The sequence below is a fragment of the Tachypleus tridentatus genome, chromosome 13 (genome assembly GCF_004210375.1).
Source record: "Tachypleus tridentatus isolate NWPU-2018 chromosome 13, ASM421037v1, whole genome shotgun sequence".
Taxonomy (NCBI): Eukaryota; Metazoa; Arthropoda; class Merostomata; order Xiphosura; family Limulidae; genus Tachypleus; species Tachypleus tridentatus.
The window spans coordinates 131,110,897-131,130,915 of NC_134837.1; the positions used below are offsets into that span (position 1 = coordinate 131,110,897).

The following is a 20,019-nucleotide window of genomic DNA, read 5'->3' on the forward strand; positions in this document are numbered from 1 at the left end:
AATAATTTGATAATTAACTGTAGGGAGATTAAGAAAAAGTTAATATATCTATGCTGTGTTGAATTTTGTGCAAAGCTACATAGGAGCTAATTTAGCAGTGAAAAACTAGAGGGAAGGCAGTTAGTCATCACCACCCACTCCCAACTGTAGGGCTACTCGTTTACTAACAAATAATGAGATTGATCATCACATTATAATGCCCACACAGCTAAAAGGGTGAAGTATACATGCAATAAGCAAGCCAGAGAAACATCTATATCAGTAAACTTGTTTGGTGGCAGAGTTTTGACTAACTTTCTCAGCTCCACAGTCTGGTTAATGTAAAGATCCAGAATATATTCCATGATAGTGAAGTTAAACTTTAATTTCTTTTTTTTTTTTTTTTTTTTTTTGCAAGCACAAAGTTAAAAATATTTAACTAGTCACTTGTTTGAGCAAAAGCGACCAATCTGACCATTATTTACTGCCTTAGCATATTTTATATGTAAAACATTTAGGTTTCACTATAGGTGAGAAGTTGGTGAAATCTACATTCTGTCTAAACACTGAAGTTTTCTTAAACCACCATTGAGTATGAAGTTATGTACAAAAGGTTTTTTTCTTCTCTGTTAATTTCAGCAGATCCTATTCCAAGCTAAACCTAAATCCTGTCCCTGACATGCTCACTGACATTTGGCAATTTAATACTAGCATGAGGAAACAGTATTTGTCAATAACTGATTGGTACAAGAAGCAATAAATAAGTAAAACACAACTGTAGAGTGTAACTATGAGTTGACATTTAATTACTGCAGTATTAAGCCTTGTCAAATATACAGTGCCACCTGTGCTGTTGTTTGTCCTCTTGTTGACCTCACTAGCTAATGACTTCTTGCATGATCTTGAAAGCATGCTGATGATAATTTGGGCTCTATTGCTTCAAAATGTCACTCATGAAACAAAAAGGAGTAAATCAGAGCATTTAACTAAATCCTTTTTTCACATAATACTCAAAAGAATATCTGTTTCTGTGTTTTAAAATATTTTGAAATTTTTCCACACTACTCTCAACAGTCATAGTTGGCTCTCTTGTGCTGACATGGTACTGGGTAAGAAAGATGGCTGCATTAATAGCAGATATTTTATTCAATGTATCACAGATACAATTGCATTTTAGAACAATTTTTCTTTCTTCAGTTTTTTTATTCTTTTAGACATAGGTGATTCAAGAAACAAACATTATTTTATGAATGTAAATCTGCCTGATTGTTAAACACATTGTAGGCATGCCCTCTATAACCCTTATTTTCACTGCATTCCACTATGTAGGCTGATTCTTTGACAACGTGATCAGATTCCATTATGCAGTCTTTTTCCCTGTCAGCCAGCTGCTAACATTTTGAGTTCTCTAGTATCACCATGGAATTCTTGTGGTGATCATAAAATAGTGAATAACATTGTATAGATATTTGAGCTTGATGTTCCACATTAAAGCTTATAATGTAAGGACCACAGTTTCATTTTGGCTGTTGATATCACAGTCTGATACTCTGTCGCTCAGTAAACTGTGTTAACCACTGAAACTTATCTCTTACTAACAGCCATAGTGACTTTGGGATTGATGGTGCTATTGTGGCAATGCATGTGTAGTAGTTTCCATTAAGGTTACATTTCCTCAACCTATATATATAGTAGGGGAAGTTTGTTGTTACTTTCTTCTCTCTATTCATCTTTGAAATAAAGTGTATTGAAATAAAAAGTGAGGAAAAATATACTTAAATAAACTAAAAATAAGCTTAACTACATTATAAGTTGTGTTGAAATAAGAGAAGTTGTTATATGTAACAATGAAACTAGGTTGAAACTAAGACGAGACTTCCCAAGTGCATTTAGTCTCCTTCAAGGCAAAATCAAAGCTTTTAGAAGGCACCAAAACTGTATTTTTTACCTTCTCTCTGTAGTTTAGTAATCTGGAAATATTTCTGCTTCATGTGACACTTATAGATCAGTATCATCTACACAAGATAAAATAGGAAGTAATACAACCACTCCCATGAAAAAAGCAAGTAATTTTTATTACTGGGTCTTACTATAGAAAATAATTCCTATGACTGAACAGGCACAAAATCTTGAATGGATTCAGTGTGTTCTAAAATAGAACTTTCAACAAATGTACATTTTATAAATATAAAACATGCATTGGGGAAGGGTGAGATATGTATTGTTTTTATACTAAAACAGAAGATTAGTTTTCACATTAAAATACTTACACCCTGTTTATCAAACAAAAATATAGCCACACAAACAGATAAACATTTAAATTTGTTTTTGAGTTGCAGGTTTTTGTAGAAAAATCAGACTTTTTAAGTTAGTATCAAGATATCAAAGTTTAGTTTTATCTATCCTTCCTGTTTATGAAACAGTTCCAAATTCACCTAAACATGTCTATAACTTCTGTGTACATTTATATATTGCAACTACTATTTTATTTGTTTTAAATATGTGAATCTTAAAACTGTATTTTTTTTCAGTTATGTAATTTAGAATTTTGTATTTACATACAAGCATTTACTAAACTTTGACAAGTATTCGTATAAAATCTATCAAACTTATACCCGTTTACCTGCTGTTTTTCGTGCAAATGAAAACTGAATACAAGCTTCATATATAATTGTAACTATTTAAGTTTATCATGTAACTTGTTTTTGAAACTTTTGTCTTGAAAAAAGTGTATTTCTTTACAGATGGTTGACTATGATACTGTACTTGCTAGGATCATTAATCTCATTTTTCACAGCTTTGTTTGCCGTTCTTAGTCGAGGATGGATTAGTCCCGGTATTGTCGGTCTTACATTGTCATATGCTGTTAATGTGAGTGTTGATTTTTTAAAATCATTTTTATCTGTAAGGCCTTTGTTGAACATTTTATAACAAATTTTTCTTATATTGGTTAAAGGGCACATACAGTATGTTAGAGTTACTATGGAAAACTACAACAGTTTTCGATTCATTTTGTTGCTGTGATCTGCAGATATGGCTGCATGTGAATGTATGAAACAATGTTGATCTCAGAGATTTACTTTAATATCATTCTTGTGCAAAAATTGGGCAGATCAATGAAATTGTTGTGTAGGTTTCATGTGCTACTTTTACATAAAGGAATTCATATTCAACCATTATTATTATAAACCTCATCCTCTCAAAGAAGTAACCAGGTATCTTAAAAAGGGACAACATGATTCAAGAGACTTTCTGTAAACGGATAGTTTATATAGCATGGGTATCATATTCATTTATTTTTAGAAGTGATATTTTATGATAAGCTTGTTTAACTATGAATCATACATTGTATGGTTCAATTGTTATGAATTAGCTGCTCTTTACAATGATGAGAGTATTGCATCATGCTACAACAGTTTCAGAGTTTTTCATTGTTTTAATTGAGTATTATTGCATCAGAATATCTAGTATTGAATGGAGTGTTCTAAACCATTGTCAGAGTATAAATAAATATGCATAAAAAAACCATAATTGAGTTCTAGTTTTCATATTCATTTTTTTTAGAAGTGATATTTTATGATAAGCTTGTTTAACTGTCTATGAATCATACATTGTATGGTTCAATTGTTATGAATTAGCTGCTGTTTACAATGATGAGAGTATTGCATCATGCTACAACAGTTTCAGAGTTTTACATTGTTTTAATTGAGTATTATTGCATCAGAATATCTAGTATTGAATGGAGTGTTCTAAACCATTGTCAGAGTATAAATAAATATGCATGAAAAAACCATAATTGAGTTCTAGTTTTAGACTTATGTGATCATGGGTTTAGCAATTGTGTACAGTGTATATAAATATAAACAAGTTTTAAAGTAAAATTATCACAGATTGTCATTTAATAACAGATTAGAGAATAATTTTTGTTGTCAACTGTGTTCTAAAGTAACTGAATCAGTTTGTGTGAACTTTCACAAAGAAAAAGACAACTACTTAAAGCTCTGAATAAAACTGTGATAACTAACATTGTAATGAACATTTGTATGTATGTTTTATTTATTTGAATATATTATTTTTAAAACAAGCAGACTGTGTCACTATTTGTTTATAGTTGAAATGTATTGCCAACAAGTCTCATATACCTATTGTAAAGAATCCAGTCCTACAATACCTGACACACATAATGATATATAATTGTGATAAATGAGATTTTATCATTTTTTTAAAGAACATTGTATAATGGTATTTATATAAATTAACATAATGGAATGACAATACTTGGCTCAGTAATACAAACTGGTTTCAGTATTAGTTTCTGTCATCAGAGCTATGAGTGTAGTGTTTACATAACTTATTTTAAACTCCAACTGTTAAACAGCCAAGTTCATTTAAAGTAACAAGTGGGAGAAGGAAGGATGAGCTAACAATGTTTTGACAGACTTAATTGGTCTATTGTTTCTATTTATAGACATAGATGTGCTTTGATTAATGATTATGATTTCTTCTATATTCACCCTCACAACTATTGAATTGATCAGCTACATCTGGGTATAAAGTGTTGTCATATTTTATCTCATTTTGATGATTTTTGAATAATTCTTTGTGTTTTTTGTGAAAGTTTTGCTAGGTTAATATGTATTATTAACTTGCATGATAGAAAAAAAATTAGCATTTTTTCACTTTGTCATGACATGTGTTGCATTTGAAGAAATCTGCAAATTTACAGAAAAATATATGTTAATTGTATATTAGTTTCTTAGATAACTGGATAATTATTAGGCCATTGTGAGTGCTATGGAAATTTACACATTTTAATAAATCATTAAGTTGATAAAACTGATGAGGTTTTCAACTAATTGATTTAAATTTAGCTAAAAGTAAAAAATAAATATCTCAAACTTAAATTTACTACTGAATTTAGAAAAGAATAATGGAGCATTTATTTTAGTTTGGTTTGGTTTGTTTTGAATTTTGCACAAAGCTACTTGAGAGCTATTTGCACTAGCCGTCCTTAATTTAGCAGTGTATGACTAGAGGGAAGGCAGCTAGTCATCACAACCCACTGCCAACTCTTGGGCTACTCGTTTACCGATGAATAGCGGGACTGACTGTCACATTATAATGCCCCCATGACTGAAAGGTTGGGCATGTTTGGTGTGATGGGGATTCAAACCCGCAACTCTCAGATTATGAGTCAAGTGCCTTAACCACCTGGCCATGCCATGCCATTTATTTTAGTAAATAATTAAATATTAAAATTTTTAAACAATACATTTAATCTTGAAATATATTCCTAATTTATAATTTACCATATTTTTGTTTCTAATGCAACATAGATGCAGAGATGTTAACTATCTGCCTTCCCTCTAGTCTGTCACATGAAATATAAGGACAGCTAGCACAGCAGCTTTCAATGAACAAGCATTTATCTGGAAGGTTTTTATTATCCTGTTTAAGTCTAATTAAAAAAACTTATTCATAGGTATTAATTATGATTATAGATAATTCTGCCATTTAGTAGATACCAAAGTTTTGTTTGCTGTGTCTGTTGAGAAATTCATATTTATTTTATACACACTAATTAGTTATTTTTAAAACAAGTCTAGACTGCTTTGCCTCGACAACAAACAAGAATATTATAATGAATCATGGATGTACAATTATTCACACATCTTATACTTTTAAGTTTAAACGTTATTATTGAAACATTTAATACATGTTTTATAATATTTTCTTTAGAATTTTCAAAAGGAAATTTACTCACTAAAACCAGCATTTAAAAATTATCTTCTACAGTTTCCAGGTTTGAGCAGTAAATTGCCAAAACTCTGTTATCATTTCAACGACACTAAATTGATTTTAATTAACTTAGGTCCGGACCAGATGTTTTGGCTTTATAGAGTAAAATAAAAATAAATATTCATTAATATGTGCTAAAAAACACTACAGATAAACTAGTTAAGATAAGAATAAGCTATTACATAGAAGCATCATCTGTAATTACAGTGAATATACTTGTTAAACATCTAAAAAGATCAAATTAATAACCCATATTATACCATTATGGTTTTTTCAGGTAAGAACTAGTAGTTATAGAATTATTCAGGAAAATCAGGAGAGTAATTCTGAATTGGATAACTTAACTGTGTGTTCCTAGCAAATGTAGAAGAATGAGACTGTATAAAGTTGGTGGAAATGAAAACAGTCATCATTATATGACAAATAAAAAGCAAACACAGCATTCCTTCCTCCACACATGAAAAGAGAGTTGCTTTTAGAAGGCTGTGCCTAGTTTCACAGTTTTTGCTTTTTTCAAGATCAACTTTGTGCAATCAAAACAGGATGATTTCCAAGTAAGACCTCCACTCAATGACCTTCAAGTAATATTGGCTACAGAAAGTACCTGCTTTGTTTTTTTTGCCCACTTGACAACATAACCTCATGACTTTTGTTATTTCGCAGTATTAGTCAGCTGTATCATTTAGACAGTGTCACCTTAGCCATAAAATGATATTACAGTGCTAATCCTTTCAACCTGGATGATACATTGTAATAACTTTTTGGGTAGAATAGACATTATATGCTATAAAGAACAAAGCAACAAGAACATGGTAATTGTCGTGACTTTCTGGACCATGTTTTGCCACCATAACAGTATGGAAACTAAATGACACCAAAAATTGTTACATAAGTAATTTAAAAAAGATATGATTCATCTGCATATCAAACAAATTGAAATGAGTACAAGTATGTAATAATTTTAGAAAGTATTTATTTAGGTGTAACCAGAAAACATTCTTTTTTTTTCAGTTAAAAATTAATCAACTCATTCTGAGAATTGCTGTAGAAAGAGTTGGATCTTGTTCTTAAATGAATTCGATTTAAATTATTTATTCTAATTGAGAGGCTTGTTAACAGCTAAGTTAATTCAATATAAATATATTCTTGTGTAACAAGAAAGACTGAAGTTAAATATCACTAAGAGACAGACTTGTGTAACATAAACATTAAGCCTACTCTTGCTATAAAATGACAGATATTTGACTAACAACCGGCACAGTGTAATTTTGACGACAGTAAATTCCCCATAGCATCTGTATTCTCAGACAGTTGGTATAAATTCTTCTTCATAGCATTCTATGTTGATACAGTAAAATGTCTGCTATTCACAAAACTATATTAGCAATATTCTATTTCAAACAATTAAATGTATACTACTTGTTGAATAGTTGCCAGATGCTTTCATATGGGTGGTCCGAATAACTTCTGGTTTGGAAACAAAGATTGTGTCAGTGGAGAGGATTGATGAGTTCTCTGTCCTTCCATCTGAGGTAAGCTATTGAATGTTTATGGATCATTCTCCTTTATATTTCTCTAAGTTTTAGTATTTAGAAGTCATTAAAGTTATTTGAATATTTTATGTGTAAATGTCTGTACTAATAGGTTTTGAAACATTAATTATATAGTATTTGAAGCCATCAATTTGTATTTGAAATCTTCAGACTTATTTTAAATAAATTTTTAATGCATTGTGTAAGACTTAAACTGTGACTTTTTATTTTAGGCTTCTTGGGAAATTGAAGACCAAAAACCATCTAAGCAATGGCCAGCAGAAGGCAAAGTGTCTTTCCAGAATTATAGTACTCGCTACAGAGAAGGACTTGACCTGGTCTTGAAGGATATCAACATGAACATAAAGTCAGCAGAAAAGGTGAAATGTTATGAATAAAATAGTCAAAGTTTTTTTTTCTTCAGATTTTCCTGTACAAAAACATTGGCTATTCAGTAGACCTTGTATTTCTTTAATCACATTACAATTAGGCTATCTATTATTATCAATGTATATCTTTAGTATTTAACATATTTCATTTGAAAAACCAGTTCATGAAAACACCTTGGGTATTATTTTCACTTTAAATGTATTATAAGTAACTGATTACCTGTAAAAAATAATTTCCACACCAGGACCTTAACCTGAAGTGTTTAATTAATTAAGGCAGTACGTTTCCATCTTATCTACCTCAAGTTCAGACAAAATGCAGAAAAGTTTCATTTTGTCTGTCACATAACATTTTTATATTAAGGAAGTGGAAGTAACATGTTACATTCACCATAGAGTCTTTATAAGGAATTTTATGTTTATTCTCTTAACATTTTGAATCACAAGCTGTCATAAATATATACATATATTTCTTACTTCTAAGAAAAAATTAACCACAGATTTTATTGACTTTCCATAGATTGGTGTTGTAGGACGAACAGGAGCAGGAAAATCTTCACTTACTCTCTCTCTGTTCCGAATCATTGAGGCAGCATTTGGATCAATTTATATCGATGAACATGATATTTCAACCATTGGTTTACATGATCTGCGATCAAAACTCGCTGTAATTCCACAGGTAATCATATCATTCTTAAGTTTATATTTACAAGTTTTGTTTTGTTTTTCAAAGAAAAACTCCAAATATTCTTTGTTATATTGTTTAACATTACTTAGTTTGTGAACAACATGGGACCTATTGGTCCAATTTGGCTTTTCCATCCTCTAAATGAAATTAAAAAAAAACCTCTCAAAATCAGCTCTTATAATTCATTTTTTAATCCATCTTTTCTTAAATGCACATGGATTCTCTACCTCTTCAACATCTGAAGGCAATTTGTTTCCAAAGCCAACCACCCTGTTAGAAAAATGAAACTGCCTTGGCTGAAGATAACTCCCACCTTGCCAAAATTCCTTTGTGACTCTTTGTCCTACTATTCTCACTGTTAGATGTAAAAAAGATGATGCATCAACATTATCAATTCCCTTTATAAACTTAAACATTTTTATCAGATCCTTCTCTATCTCTTCTTTTTTCAAGGGTAAACAATTTGAGAAAATCAACCTCTCCTCATATGACAATTCCTCCATTTGAGACACCATTCTGATAACTTTTCTCTGAACACTTTCCAACAATTCAATGTCTTTTTTAAGGTAAGGAACCAAAGACTGAACATAGTATTCCAAATGTGGCCTAACCAGTGACCTATACAATGAAATTATAACCTCTTTAGACTTGTATTCAGCATTTCTGAAGATACAACCTAAGATCATGTTTGTTCTCTCAATAATTATGGCACATTGTTTGGATGGCTTAAGAGACTGAGTGACTATTACACCAATATCCCTTTCCTTCACAACACTATCAAAGCTATACCAATCCAAATTATACTTATAATTGAAATTATGATAACCCACATGCATTATCTTGCATTTATTATAATTAAAACCCATTTGCCATTTATTTGTCTAACTCACTAAATGATCTAAACCCTTTAAAAATCAGCAGCATTCTTTTCACAGCTGGTAACACAGCTATTCCTTCATCTGTGGCACTATTGTAAATCAAAAAGAGCAGACATCCTAAGATCGAGTCCTGAGGTACACTAATTCAGTTTGAACTTCATTTGTAACAACCCTCTGCTTTCTTTCATCCAGTCATTCTTCTATTTACTAATTTATCCCTCCCCATATATATATATGTACAAACCTTTTTATCACACCTCACTAAATGCTTTCTGAAAATTCAAATACACCAAATCTACACCCTTACACTCATCTACATGGCTTATCCTTCACACCTGTACAGACAATTTTTTAATAAGCCTTTTGGGACCTTGTCAAATCCAGATACACCAAATATACACCCTTACACTCATCTACATGGCTTATCCTTCACACCTGTACAGACAATTTTTTAATAAGCCTTTTGGCACCTTGTCAAATCCAGATACACCAAATCTACACTCTTACCCTCTCATCAACATATGCAGTAACCTTTTCAAAGAATGTCAAAAGATTCGTGAGCAAGATTTTCTGTTAGTGAAACCATGTTGACTATCCAATAAAATTCTAATCCTTGTGAAAAGACTTTGCAAACTAACAAACACTTCCAGCTGTTCCCCTATTTTTCTTCACCATCAAGACATAAGCTAAAAGAAACCGAACTGTAACTGGTCATTTACTTTGGTGGAATTTAAACTCTACATCATGTGATACACGTAACATCCATTATGAGACAGTGCGTCATCTCTCTTCTGTGTATTTTTTATCTTATCCTGGTTATTGTTCACTGGATTTAGCATCCATTTTTCTAAGTCTCAAAAGGACACTAAGATTCTTTCTAGTAATAAACCTATTGTTTTGACTAGCTGTCTATGTAGAAGTTCAGGAGTGAGAGGTTAATGACTATCTTTTGGTTTATATAGGCAGCAATTTATTGTGGATCACTTAATTCATCTACAAATGTCAATCAGAAGAACCTTTCCCATGTTTTTATCTTTTTTGATCATAAGGTTTATGGCAACATGTGCAATTTTGATATGTTATGGAATCTCCATTAATATGGATTGCATGCCCTTTACCTATTTTTAATTGTGATTATTTAGTAAACATGTCATCCTGGGTCTGTGTGGGATCAACATTAACTTCATACATTGGTAGACTCTGTTTTTTGCAGATATATGGTTTACTCTTTCAAATTCATGACTTTGTATAGAGGCAAATTGATTAAGATATGTCTAACATTGGATGAAATTACTGAATTTGATTAGTCCATTCCACCATGGTTTGTTACCATATCCCACTTTCATCTTTTATTGAGCTACTTGGATATTCCAGACTGGAAGAACAAAAGTGTCTTTAATGAATACCTTGCAGCCAACTTTCCATTCCTATTTTTCTAGATGGCTTGAATCAGATGACCTTATGGGTTCCTGTCATGGTTTGCTGCAGCTCTGGAGAGCAGCATGAGATTGTCTCTTCAAATTTTGTGTTCACTAAAGAGCTACATACAATTTAATTTGCTCTGGATTATAGTATATAAAAGCACTCTATGCCATCAACGTTTTTAGCTCTTTATTTAAAGGCCCTGGAAGAAGCTGGAGTAATGAACTGACTGACATTTCACCAAATCAGTTTCCAACAGCAATATTATAGCCTTGTCTATTCCTTATTTGTATATCGAGTCAGTCATCAAGTGAAGGTTTTGGGATGAGTGACACTTGAATAATCATTTCTCTATTAAAACTACTATTAATAATTGATGATCCTGATTACAAAAGAACCAAAAGGACAAATTGTTCTCACAAGGCTTTGCATTGGCAATATTTTTATCCCTCATTGTTTTTGGGTATAAGAAAATGAACTGGCAATGTGTAAAGAGTGTGATATTGAAGTCACATTTGCCAACATACAGCTTTACTGCCATTATTGTTAATGGAAAAAGCAGCGACACCATTTTGAACATAGTTTTAATTGTGGTATCCTTTTATATTGTACAGTGTCATTTAGTAATGATTACATTGTATGGATTCGTCATATCCTTTTTTAATTCTGTTTAATATTGTACTGTAATACAGTTGTTGAGTGTGTTTTAATCAGAATGATTTTGAAACCTCACCATGTCATTACAATCCATTTCCAACTTATGGTCATGTTTTGTCTGATAAATGCACACCTTGACAAAAGCCATGCAATGTAGTTTCCATTGCAAAGGTCTCCATGATAATGCTGTTGTGTTCCTCTGTGAAAATTCTCTGTAATCCATCTAGTGTATAAGAACTAAACTTCTCAATGCTTGTTTCAACAGTCTGGTTGCACAAAATCTATAATTGCTACATTTGGCAATTTGTCTGGTGTGTGTTACATGAAAAAACATGAACACACATTTTAGTCTACAGCTTCTTGAACTGATATGTTATAGAAGCAGTTTGTATACATGTGATATGCATTGCTTTTCCAGATGAAGATCCTTCCCAGTTATATTGTGTGCTGCTGAATGTGTTTTTATCATGGATTATTAGTTGTTAGAAAATGCTTCACTTGCATTGGAAAAGACTGTTATGTACCCTTTTTAAACTTGATTAGTTTTCATTTGTATATGCTACCTATGGAATGCCTCACAGTGTTAAAATGTACTTTTAATACATGCCATTTCATCACATGTTATACTGGCTGTGACTTGCTGATTTCCATATTAAAATTTTCTAATATGATATATTAAACATTAGATGATAAAGCAACTTTTCTCTTTGTATGTTTTATCTTACACACATTTCTTTTATCTTTTTACTTTTTCATAGTACTTGTTTAAAAAACAAAATAACCAATTATTTAGGGAAGTTAGCCTACATGTCTTTCTTCCTGTAATCTACAAACAAAACTAATTGGTTAGCATCCTAAAAGGTGTTGAAATGTTGTCAACTAATTTTTCCTGTAAGCTCATTGTAAAAATAGTATTAAGAAATATTAATACAGTGCCTTACATTTTAACAGCTTATTTTGTTGTATTTCTTTTTACTGTGATTTTCTCTGATGTATTATATCTAAATAATGTAATTCAGTACTCATGTTTTTGGGTGTTTTTATCTATTCTATTTTTTAACTGACCTAAAGAATAGATATAGTTAGTCGAAATGTGGCTTTGATAATTTTGTAACACTGCTTAAATGTTTTGTGTATACATTTTGGATTCCCAAATGTGGACCTGTGTATCGTGCAGGACTGAAATTTCTTAAGTGAACACTTTAGTGTTGTTCATTTTTTTTTCTCTCTCTCTCTTGTAGCCTTTTGCATTTTTTTCTTTTATATATTAGGTAACAAATTTTAAGACTGTTTTCTTGTTCAATAATCAACCCCAGAAGTGGTGTTCAGTGATTTTAAATTTCACATATTTTAGGATTCCTTTCATTTATTTTTTGGTCATTTTAGTTTTTTAACATCATTTGTGTCAATCATTAAATAAAATATGCAAGAACTGTCCACTTCTGTACTGTAGTGTTTTTTTACATCCATCAGTATTTTGACATGCCTTTTATAGAATATAGTGCTACTATAGATGGCCTTTAATTCATTAAGCTTTACACTACTGAAAGATAATGTTTGCTCTAGTTAAAATACAAAACCTCTAATACTGCCCAATTTGTTTTTTACCCTACAGTTTATTAGAAATGAACTGTGCAACACCTGGTGGTTTGTAGCATTACTAATAAACAAATGTAGAATAATAATTACTCAAATTATTTTTTTAAAAATTTTTGCACAGTACAGTTTCAACATATTTCTTCTGATGCTTTTGGACTTGGTAATGATATTATTACTAAATTATTGGTTGTTTGCTTTGTGGGGTGATTATTGTTTTTACAATCATGTAACATTTTTGTTTTTATAAAACTTAATGCTAATAATAAAAACAATTATTCACACCACAGGATCCTGTGCTGTTTACTGGGACTCTACGTGTCAATCTTGACCCAAATAAAGAGTTTACAGATGAACAGTTGTGGAATGCTCTAGAACATTCTCACCTGAAGCCATATGTTATATCACTTTCTGAAAGATTAGAACATCATGTGGCAGAGGGAGGTGAGAATCTGAGGTCAGTTTTTTTATTTATGTCCTCCAGTTAACATTAGCAACATTTATGTTTTGAGATTTTAATAAAATGAAGTATTTTAACGATTACTGAAAAGGAACCACAAAAATAAATATAGAATTAGGTTTTCTGAAATTTATGGTTAATTATAAAAATACATGTAAAATGTTACTGTAAATACCTTTATTATTTTTTGCTTACATTTTACTGTTAATGTTACATGGTGGTATTTGTAAAGTCTGTAACACTTTTCAGCACTTGATTAGATAAATAGGGAAAGTTGGAGTAAAAATGACTTTTTCAGAGTTGTGTGTGCAGTGTTATGGTACATCTTCAACATTACTCTGAATTAAGACATTAAAAATAGCAATATACATACCATATAAAAACAACCAGTAAAGGAATACTGACTTTCATTCAAAGACTTTAAAATGTTTTAAGTAGCAAATGAAGCAGAGTTGTTAATGTTCTTCATTGCAGATTTGAATATATGTGTATTAAAAGATTTTCTAGTGAACATAATTATCTGTAATTTTTTTTACTGAAGAAAAACACGAAATAAGTATTTACTCTTGGTAAGACTATGGCTGTTAGATGTCAACTGTTGTCACAATTAGTAGCCAGTATGATCACCTAAGTCTTCAGTTGTTACTTAGTTATTGATATTAATCCATAGATAATAGTTACTAACTAGCTTTGACTAATAATATTCTGCTGTCTTTTTTGAAGACTAGAAGATATCATGGTAGTGGCAACTATTCTTTATTAGGCATTAATGAAATAACTATATGTTTGTAAGTAATTAATAATTAGGTTTAGGTGATCACATGTGCCCTTAACCATGATAATGGTCAGTTAAAGATGTATTAAAGTGAAACATAAGGGTAAACACAATATATCGGTAATAAGGTTTTACTTAAAATAGATAAACCTTATACATTCCACAACACCTGGTATGAGAATAAGTAGTAATATGTAAAAGACAGAATGTTTAGAATTATTTTGATTACTTGTTAGTGTTGGACAGAGACAGTTGATCTGTCTTGCTCGAGCCTTACTCAGGAAAACTAAAGTCTTGGTCCTGGACGAAGCTACAGCAGCTGTTGACCTGGACACTGACAGACTGATCCAGAACACAATCAGGAATGAATTTAGTCAGTGTACTATCATCACCATTGCTCATCGACTCAATACAATCATGGATTATGACAGGTTGGGAAAAACTTATATTAAAAAGTTTCTGAGTGTTTTATAAACTCAATGAACTACATTACGTTTAGAAAGCTCAAAAAAACTTAAATATTATCACCATGTGAAAAAGCAAAGAAAAAAAGAAAACATATTACAATATTCTTGGCCTGGCATGGTCGGTTGGTTAAGGCATTTGACTCGTAATACAAGGGTCACAGATTCAAATCCCCGTCACGCCAAACGTGCTCGCCCTTTCAGCCAATCAGGCATTATAATGTGATGGTTAATCCCACTATTCGTTGGTAAAAGAGTATTCCAAGAATTGGCAGTGGATGGTAATGACTAGCTGCCTTCCCTCTAGTCTTACACTGTTAAATTAGGGACGGTTAGTGCAGCTAGCCCTCTAGTAGCTTTGCACAAAATTCAAACCAAACAAACCACAATATTCTTTTTAGTACAGGACATCAGTTATGTATTCTTATTCATTGGAAAATTAAAATAACTTAGATACTTCTATTTATTCGGGCTTTCAATAAATAAAAAAAACTATCCTCTTTATCTCTATTTAAGATACTGTTGTAGACAGTAATAACTGAAACTAGGAGCATCTAAAAATAAAGTTAGTGTTTTATTCTATAATTTTCATAGTTTATAATGCAATAAAGAATACTTTTGGTCACATTATATAAGAATGGATAATTCCTTAAAAGTGTATTCTATCCCCCTACCATGAATTCCTTCCCATGATTAACCAATAGTGCACCATTTCATGAATAACATTTTTAATGTTACTTTGAGAGCTGGGCAACACACAACATTAGTGTCACCCAACTGATATAGCATACATGATGTAACAGAATTTTGCAAACAATAATGTTTTGCCACACAGTAAAATCACCTCAGTTTCATTCAAGTTGTACAAACAAGTAGTGAAATATATCAGTTTTGTACGAAGAGCAGCAGGCTGAAAACATGCTGATTCAAGTAAGTGTAATTTACAAACAATGATGGAAATCTTTCCAACATTCTATGCAAATCTGGAGCTGAAGTCAGACAAGTTTGCTCTTTGTTTTCTCATTTACTGGTATTATCACATAATGATGGGTCAGTATCTTTAAAAAATTAAACATTTCTAAATCTTATTTAATTCTTATTCATTTTTAAAATGAGATAAAAATGTTCAAAGACACTTTATACTTTAAAATTTACATGTTAACCCATGAATGTAAGTTAATATACAATACGACAGTGATAATTAATAAGCTCTTAGTAAAATTATAAACAGAAGATGGAGAAGAATAAAAGAATTGTTAGCTGTTCAGTATTGTATAACAGCACTTTAAGTTTCTGTTAATATAAATAATGCAATGCAACTGATATCAGGTCAATCTTTTAGCATTTATTTCAGATTCTTATAAATATCATTTATTGATCAATTGTTTTTAAAGGGAAAAAAATCAGTAGTTCTTCTATTTAAATCATCAATCTTATATGATAACATAAAACTAGCACTGAGATGGTTATATTTTATAAGGCTATTAAAATACAGAATGTTAGACAGTTGACAGGAACACACAAATTTATGTTAAACTAAATAACAGTACTTTAGTTTTAATTACTATTATTTCTTATTGTAATTTTTATGTTAGGGTTATCATCATGGATCAAGGAAAAATTATTGAAACAGGTCCTCCAAAAAATCTTCTAGCAGAAACAGGGTCAGTGTTTTATGGCATGGCTAGAGATGCAGGATTGGCTTGACGGAGGATCTATGGATAAATAAACTTAATGAGTTAACTCAACATGTGTATTTCTTTTAATATCATGTGTAAATGATCTTGAAAATATAAAATTACATGAAAAGGTAAGATTTAGCAGCAAGGTTTTTCTTCAGGCACATGGAGAAAGTTCTTAATTATTTATTGAATGCTTTGATTCTGAGATGTTGAAAACCTAATGGAGTTAATTAATAACATAAGGTAGAAATGATAAAAGCAAAATAAAACTAAACATTAGTTGAGGCTAAATACCAAGTTAAAAATACCTTCAGGTTGGTGCACCTAGTGTGGGCTCTATAAACAGAATAACCTTAATCTCTCTGTGGTACATTCTCAATTTTTCTTGTTCCAAATATAATGTTTTTAATAAACAGTTATTATTCATGTTAACATTATTTTTTTTGTAGTAAGTAAGACTACTAATTTTTCAACCAAGAACATGCAGTGTTCTTTAATTTTGAATAAGGAATGGCCTTTTTCTGTAAACAGATAGTCATTTTACACTTATTTGTAATATTTCTTCTTGCTTAATACTTTGTATTTGTCATATAATATGTGTGCCATTGGTATGGTTGTTGTCATGTAACTTGTGTGCCATTCGTTTGATAGTTTTTCAGTTTAGGTGGACCAGATGAATAGAAATTGAATATTAGCAGTATTATCTCCCCTTGGAATATGGTACTCTGTGTTATCCTTTTTTTTCCCTTCTTTCCATCTTCAATTTTTGTTTTTGTCAGAAAGAATAACCCATATCTTTTTTAGTTTTTTCTTGTTTCTTTATTCACATATAATGTCTTGTGTAGCCAGACATAATAATAATATAGGAAGATTTGTTACTTAAATCCATGAAATTATAGTAGAAAATCATTACAGCATCATATACCTTTAACATGCCCAGAATGATATCAGAGCAAGATAGCCTTGATGTAATATATATTTGTTTATAACAGTGAATCTAATGTCCAATACCACAAAGATTTCATGCATAATTTTTAACTCCTTTAGATTATTATGGAATAGCAATCCCTCACAAATTTGAAATGAAAAGCAAAATCTTTTGTAAGTATTGTGGATGTGTTGGCAAATATTTCCATTAATACATGCAATATTTGGAGCCTTCTGTAACAGCTTCTGTTCTAAACTAATTTTGGATGCTCTCATCACTGAGAAGGAGTCTACCAAAACAACTAACATGCTAGTCCAAGTTATCTCACATTCTGCATATAATTTCACTAACATATTGTATAACAACCAAGCATTAACAGTGTTGACTTCAAAGCTTCCAGGTGTCTTCTTAGTGAATTTATACAGAAGTAACATTTGGTAGTCCATAGAACTCAGAAACCTTTTAACCTGTGGAACATTATTATGCTTGAGAGAGGCTAGTCATAAATCCTTGGTCAGCTCATGTTTATTGAATAATTCTGACCACGTTTGTTGGATTTCCTGGAAACATGATTTTGCCTTTCTCTCATCCTCCATTTCTGATATCGAAATTTTCCCTGAGGAAGTTTTATGTTATATGTACAATAATTTATTATATCACAAAAATACATATTTATTGCAAACATAGAATGGTACAAAAAATAAAAATCAGGCATATTGGTTTGTAGTTAGAGGCCTTGAGCTTGGTCATGGAGTTATGTACCAGTACTGATTCTGGAACTGCATTCAGAGAACTACTTTTATAAATGAAATAAGATAGGTTAGACTGTACTATCTGATAATTTAACTTTACAGGTTGTGAGGATATAAAGACATAATGTTTATAATCTTTTTAATACTCTTCAAAGAATTTTATCCCTAACTTTCATTTTAGAAAGTGAAGTATTTTAATATGCAGTCTATAATAACAGAAATATTTTATGTTTTAAGTAAATCTGTTCACATGTTGTATATCAGTATTGTTAACCTTTAATTAATATTCAACAATAAATCATTAAATATTTATTCAACAGGTACAGCTTAAGCTAATCATAAATATTATTTATAACTCTGTAATATACAATAACTTAAAAGGAAAAGACAAATTTTGTATAAAACTGTATAACAGCTGACCCTTCATTTTTAATTTTCATATGCATTTTTGTGGCAAAAGTGATTTAATGCTAATTTTGATATCTGTTGTTATAGTTTGTCAGTTCTAAGTTAGCATCAAGCCAGAACTATATTTTAGGTGGTAATAATACAATTTAACTTACACACATAGTATATACTGAAATGTTGTAATTTCAGGATTTTTCAAAAAGAAATGGAGTACATATTCTTTACAGGTTACTTACTTACAGTTTTCTTAGATATATTTGTCAGATATATTGTAATCTCTCTTATTTGTTCAGCATTTCTAGAAAAAAATTCACTTTAATTAAAGGTAATAAAAAATGCTGAGTAAACAACTTTTAGTGATTCTTGTTAACGAAATCTTTAGACACACAAAATGGAGAGGTTTTGGTCGAATATGTTAACCATATTTTAACAGTGCTTATACAGAAGTAATGATTTATTATTTGTTCAGTTGTAATTGTTTAACATACTTTAGCCATGCTTATATGGAAGTTGTGATATTACAGTTGTTATTTTTTATCATACATTAGTCATGCTTATATGGAAGTTGTGACATTTCAGTTGTAACTGTTTGTCATACTCTAGCAGTGTTTATACAAGTTACTAGGTTTCAGTTGTTTTTGTTAACCATGTTTTAGATACAGAAGTCATGAGTCCTTGACGAATTGTACAATATATTATTATACAATAATAGTGCATTTTCTTGTTCAGTCTCTACATAGAGAAACAATAGTTATTATTGAATAGTTTTATGTCAGGCAAAAAATACTGATGTAACAATATCAGTAACATAATGTTCTGAATACTAGTTATGAATAATTAATTATGTTAACATTAGTAATCACTGCTTCATGTTTAGTATAATATCAACAGCTTTCAGCCTTAATCTGAAATTTATTTTCAAAATTCCTGAAATGTTAAAAAGTTTTGGTATGCCAGAAATGAGCAGAATATTTGTTTCCTGTCGCCTGAGAAATTCTGTAATTAAACAAGAGAAATCCTGTATGAACTGATTCATTATAATAAACGATGGTTTGCTCAACATTATACTTACATAAAAAACCCACTTCATGCATGCTAAGTTCAATTTAGAATGAGGTCAGATAACATGTTTTGAATTCTTTATAGCAAAATTTTTTCTAGAGAAAAGTATGTTTACTGAATGTTAAACAAAATACATACTTCAAACATGTGACAAGTACCAAGATAGGTAGTGATGAGCATGTTATAAGAGAATGATTTTGAGTATAGAAATCAACAAGTGACATTCTCAGCTAATATAAAGTTGTAATAGAATGGCATGCATCAGATTACATTTTTATATTGTTTGACACTTTGTTAGTAGTGTTATGCCATCAAAAATTGATTACTCTTGGGAAGTGAATTTTATTTTATATTTCTACATAAAATTTTGGATTGAGAATTTCAAACATGGGAATCTACCTTCTAATAGTATTGATAATATGGATTAAGATGGGGACCAAGACAATTCAGAAAGAGACCTATAAGAAGTCATACCTCCCAAATGTTGTAAGCGAAGTTTAGTGTCTTGAAACAGGTGAGAATCCATGAACAATGAAGTAAGTGCCAAA

The 20,019-nt window shown here is 30.7% G+C and overlaps 1 protein-coding gene across 11 annotated transcripts in view; it reads left to right on the forward strand.

Moving 5' to 3' along the window:
• Window positions 1-19,207, forward strand: part of LOC143236622 (multidrug resistance-associated protein 1-like) — an 88,806-nt gene extending 69,599 nt beyond the window's left edge. For all 11 annotated transcript variants that reach the window (XM_076474948.1, XM_076474950.1, XM_076474954.1 and 8 more), the window contains 7 exons: window positions 2,724-2,850; window positions 7,209-7,310; window positions 7,544-7,690; window positions 8,220-8,378; window positions 13,231-13,397; window positions 14,412-14,606; window positions 16,235-19,207. In XM_076474948.1, coding sequence (XP_076331063.1) covers window positions 2,724-2,850; window positions 7,209-7,310; window positions 7,544-7,690; window positions 8,220-8,378; window positions 13,231-13,397; window positions 14,412-14,606; window positions 16,235-16,346 — 1,009 coding nt within the window. In that variant the 3' untranslated portion in view covers window positions 16,347-19,207. The remainder of the gene's footprint in view (window positions 1-2,723; window positions 2,851-7,208; window positions 7,311-7,543; window positions 7,691-8,219; window positions 8,379-13,230; window positions 13,398-14,411; window positions 14,607-16,234) is intronic.
• Window positions 19,208-20,019: the final 812 nt, after the last annotated feature.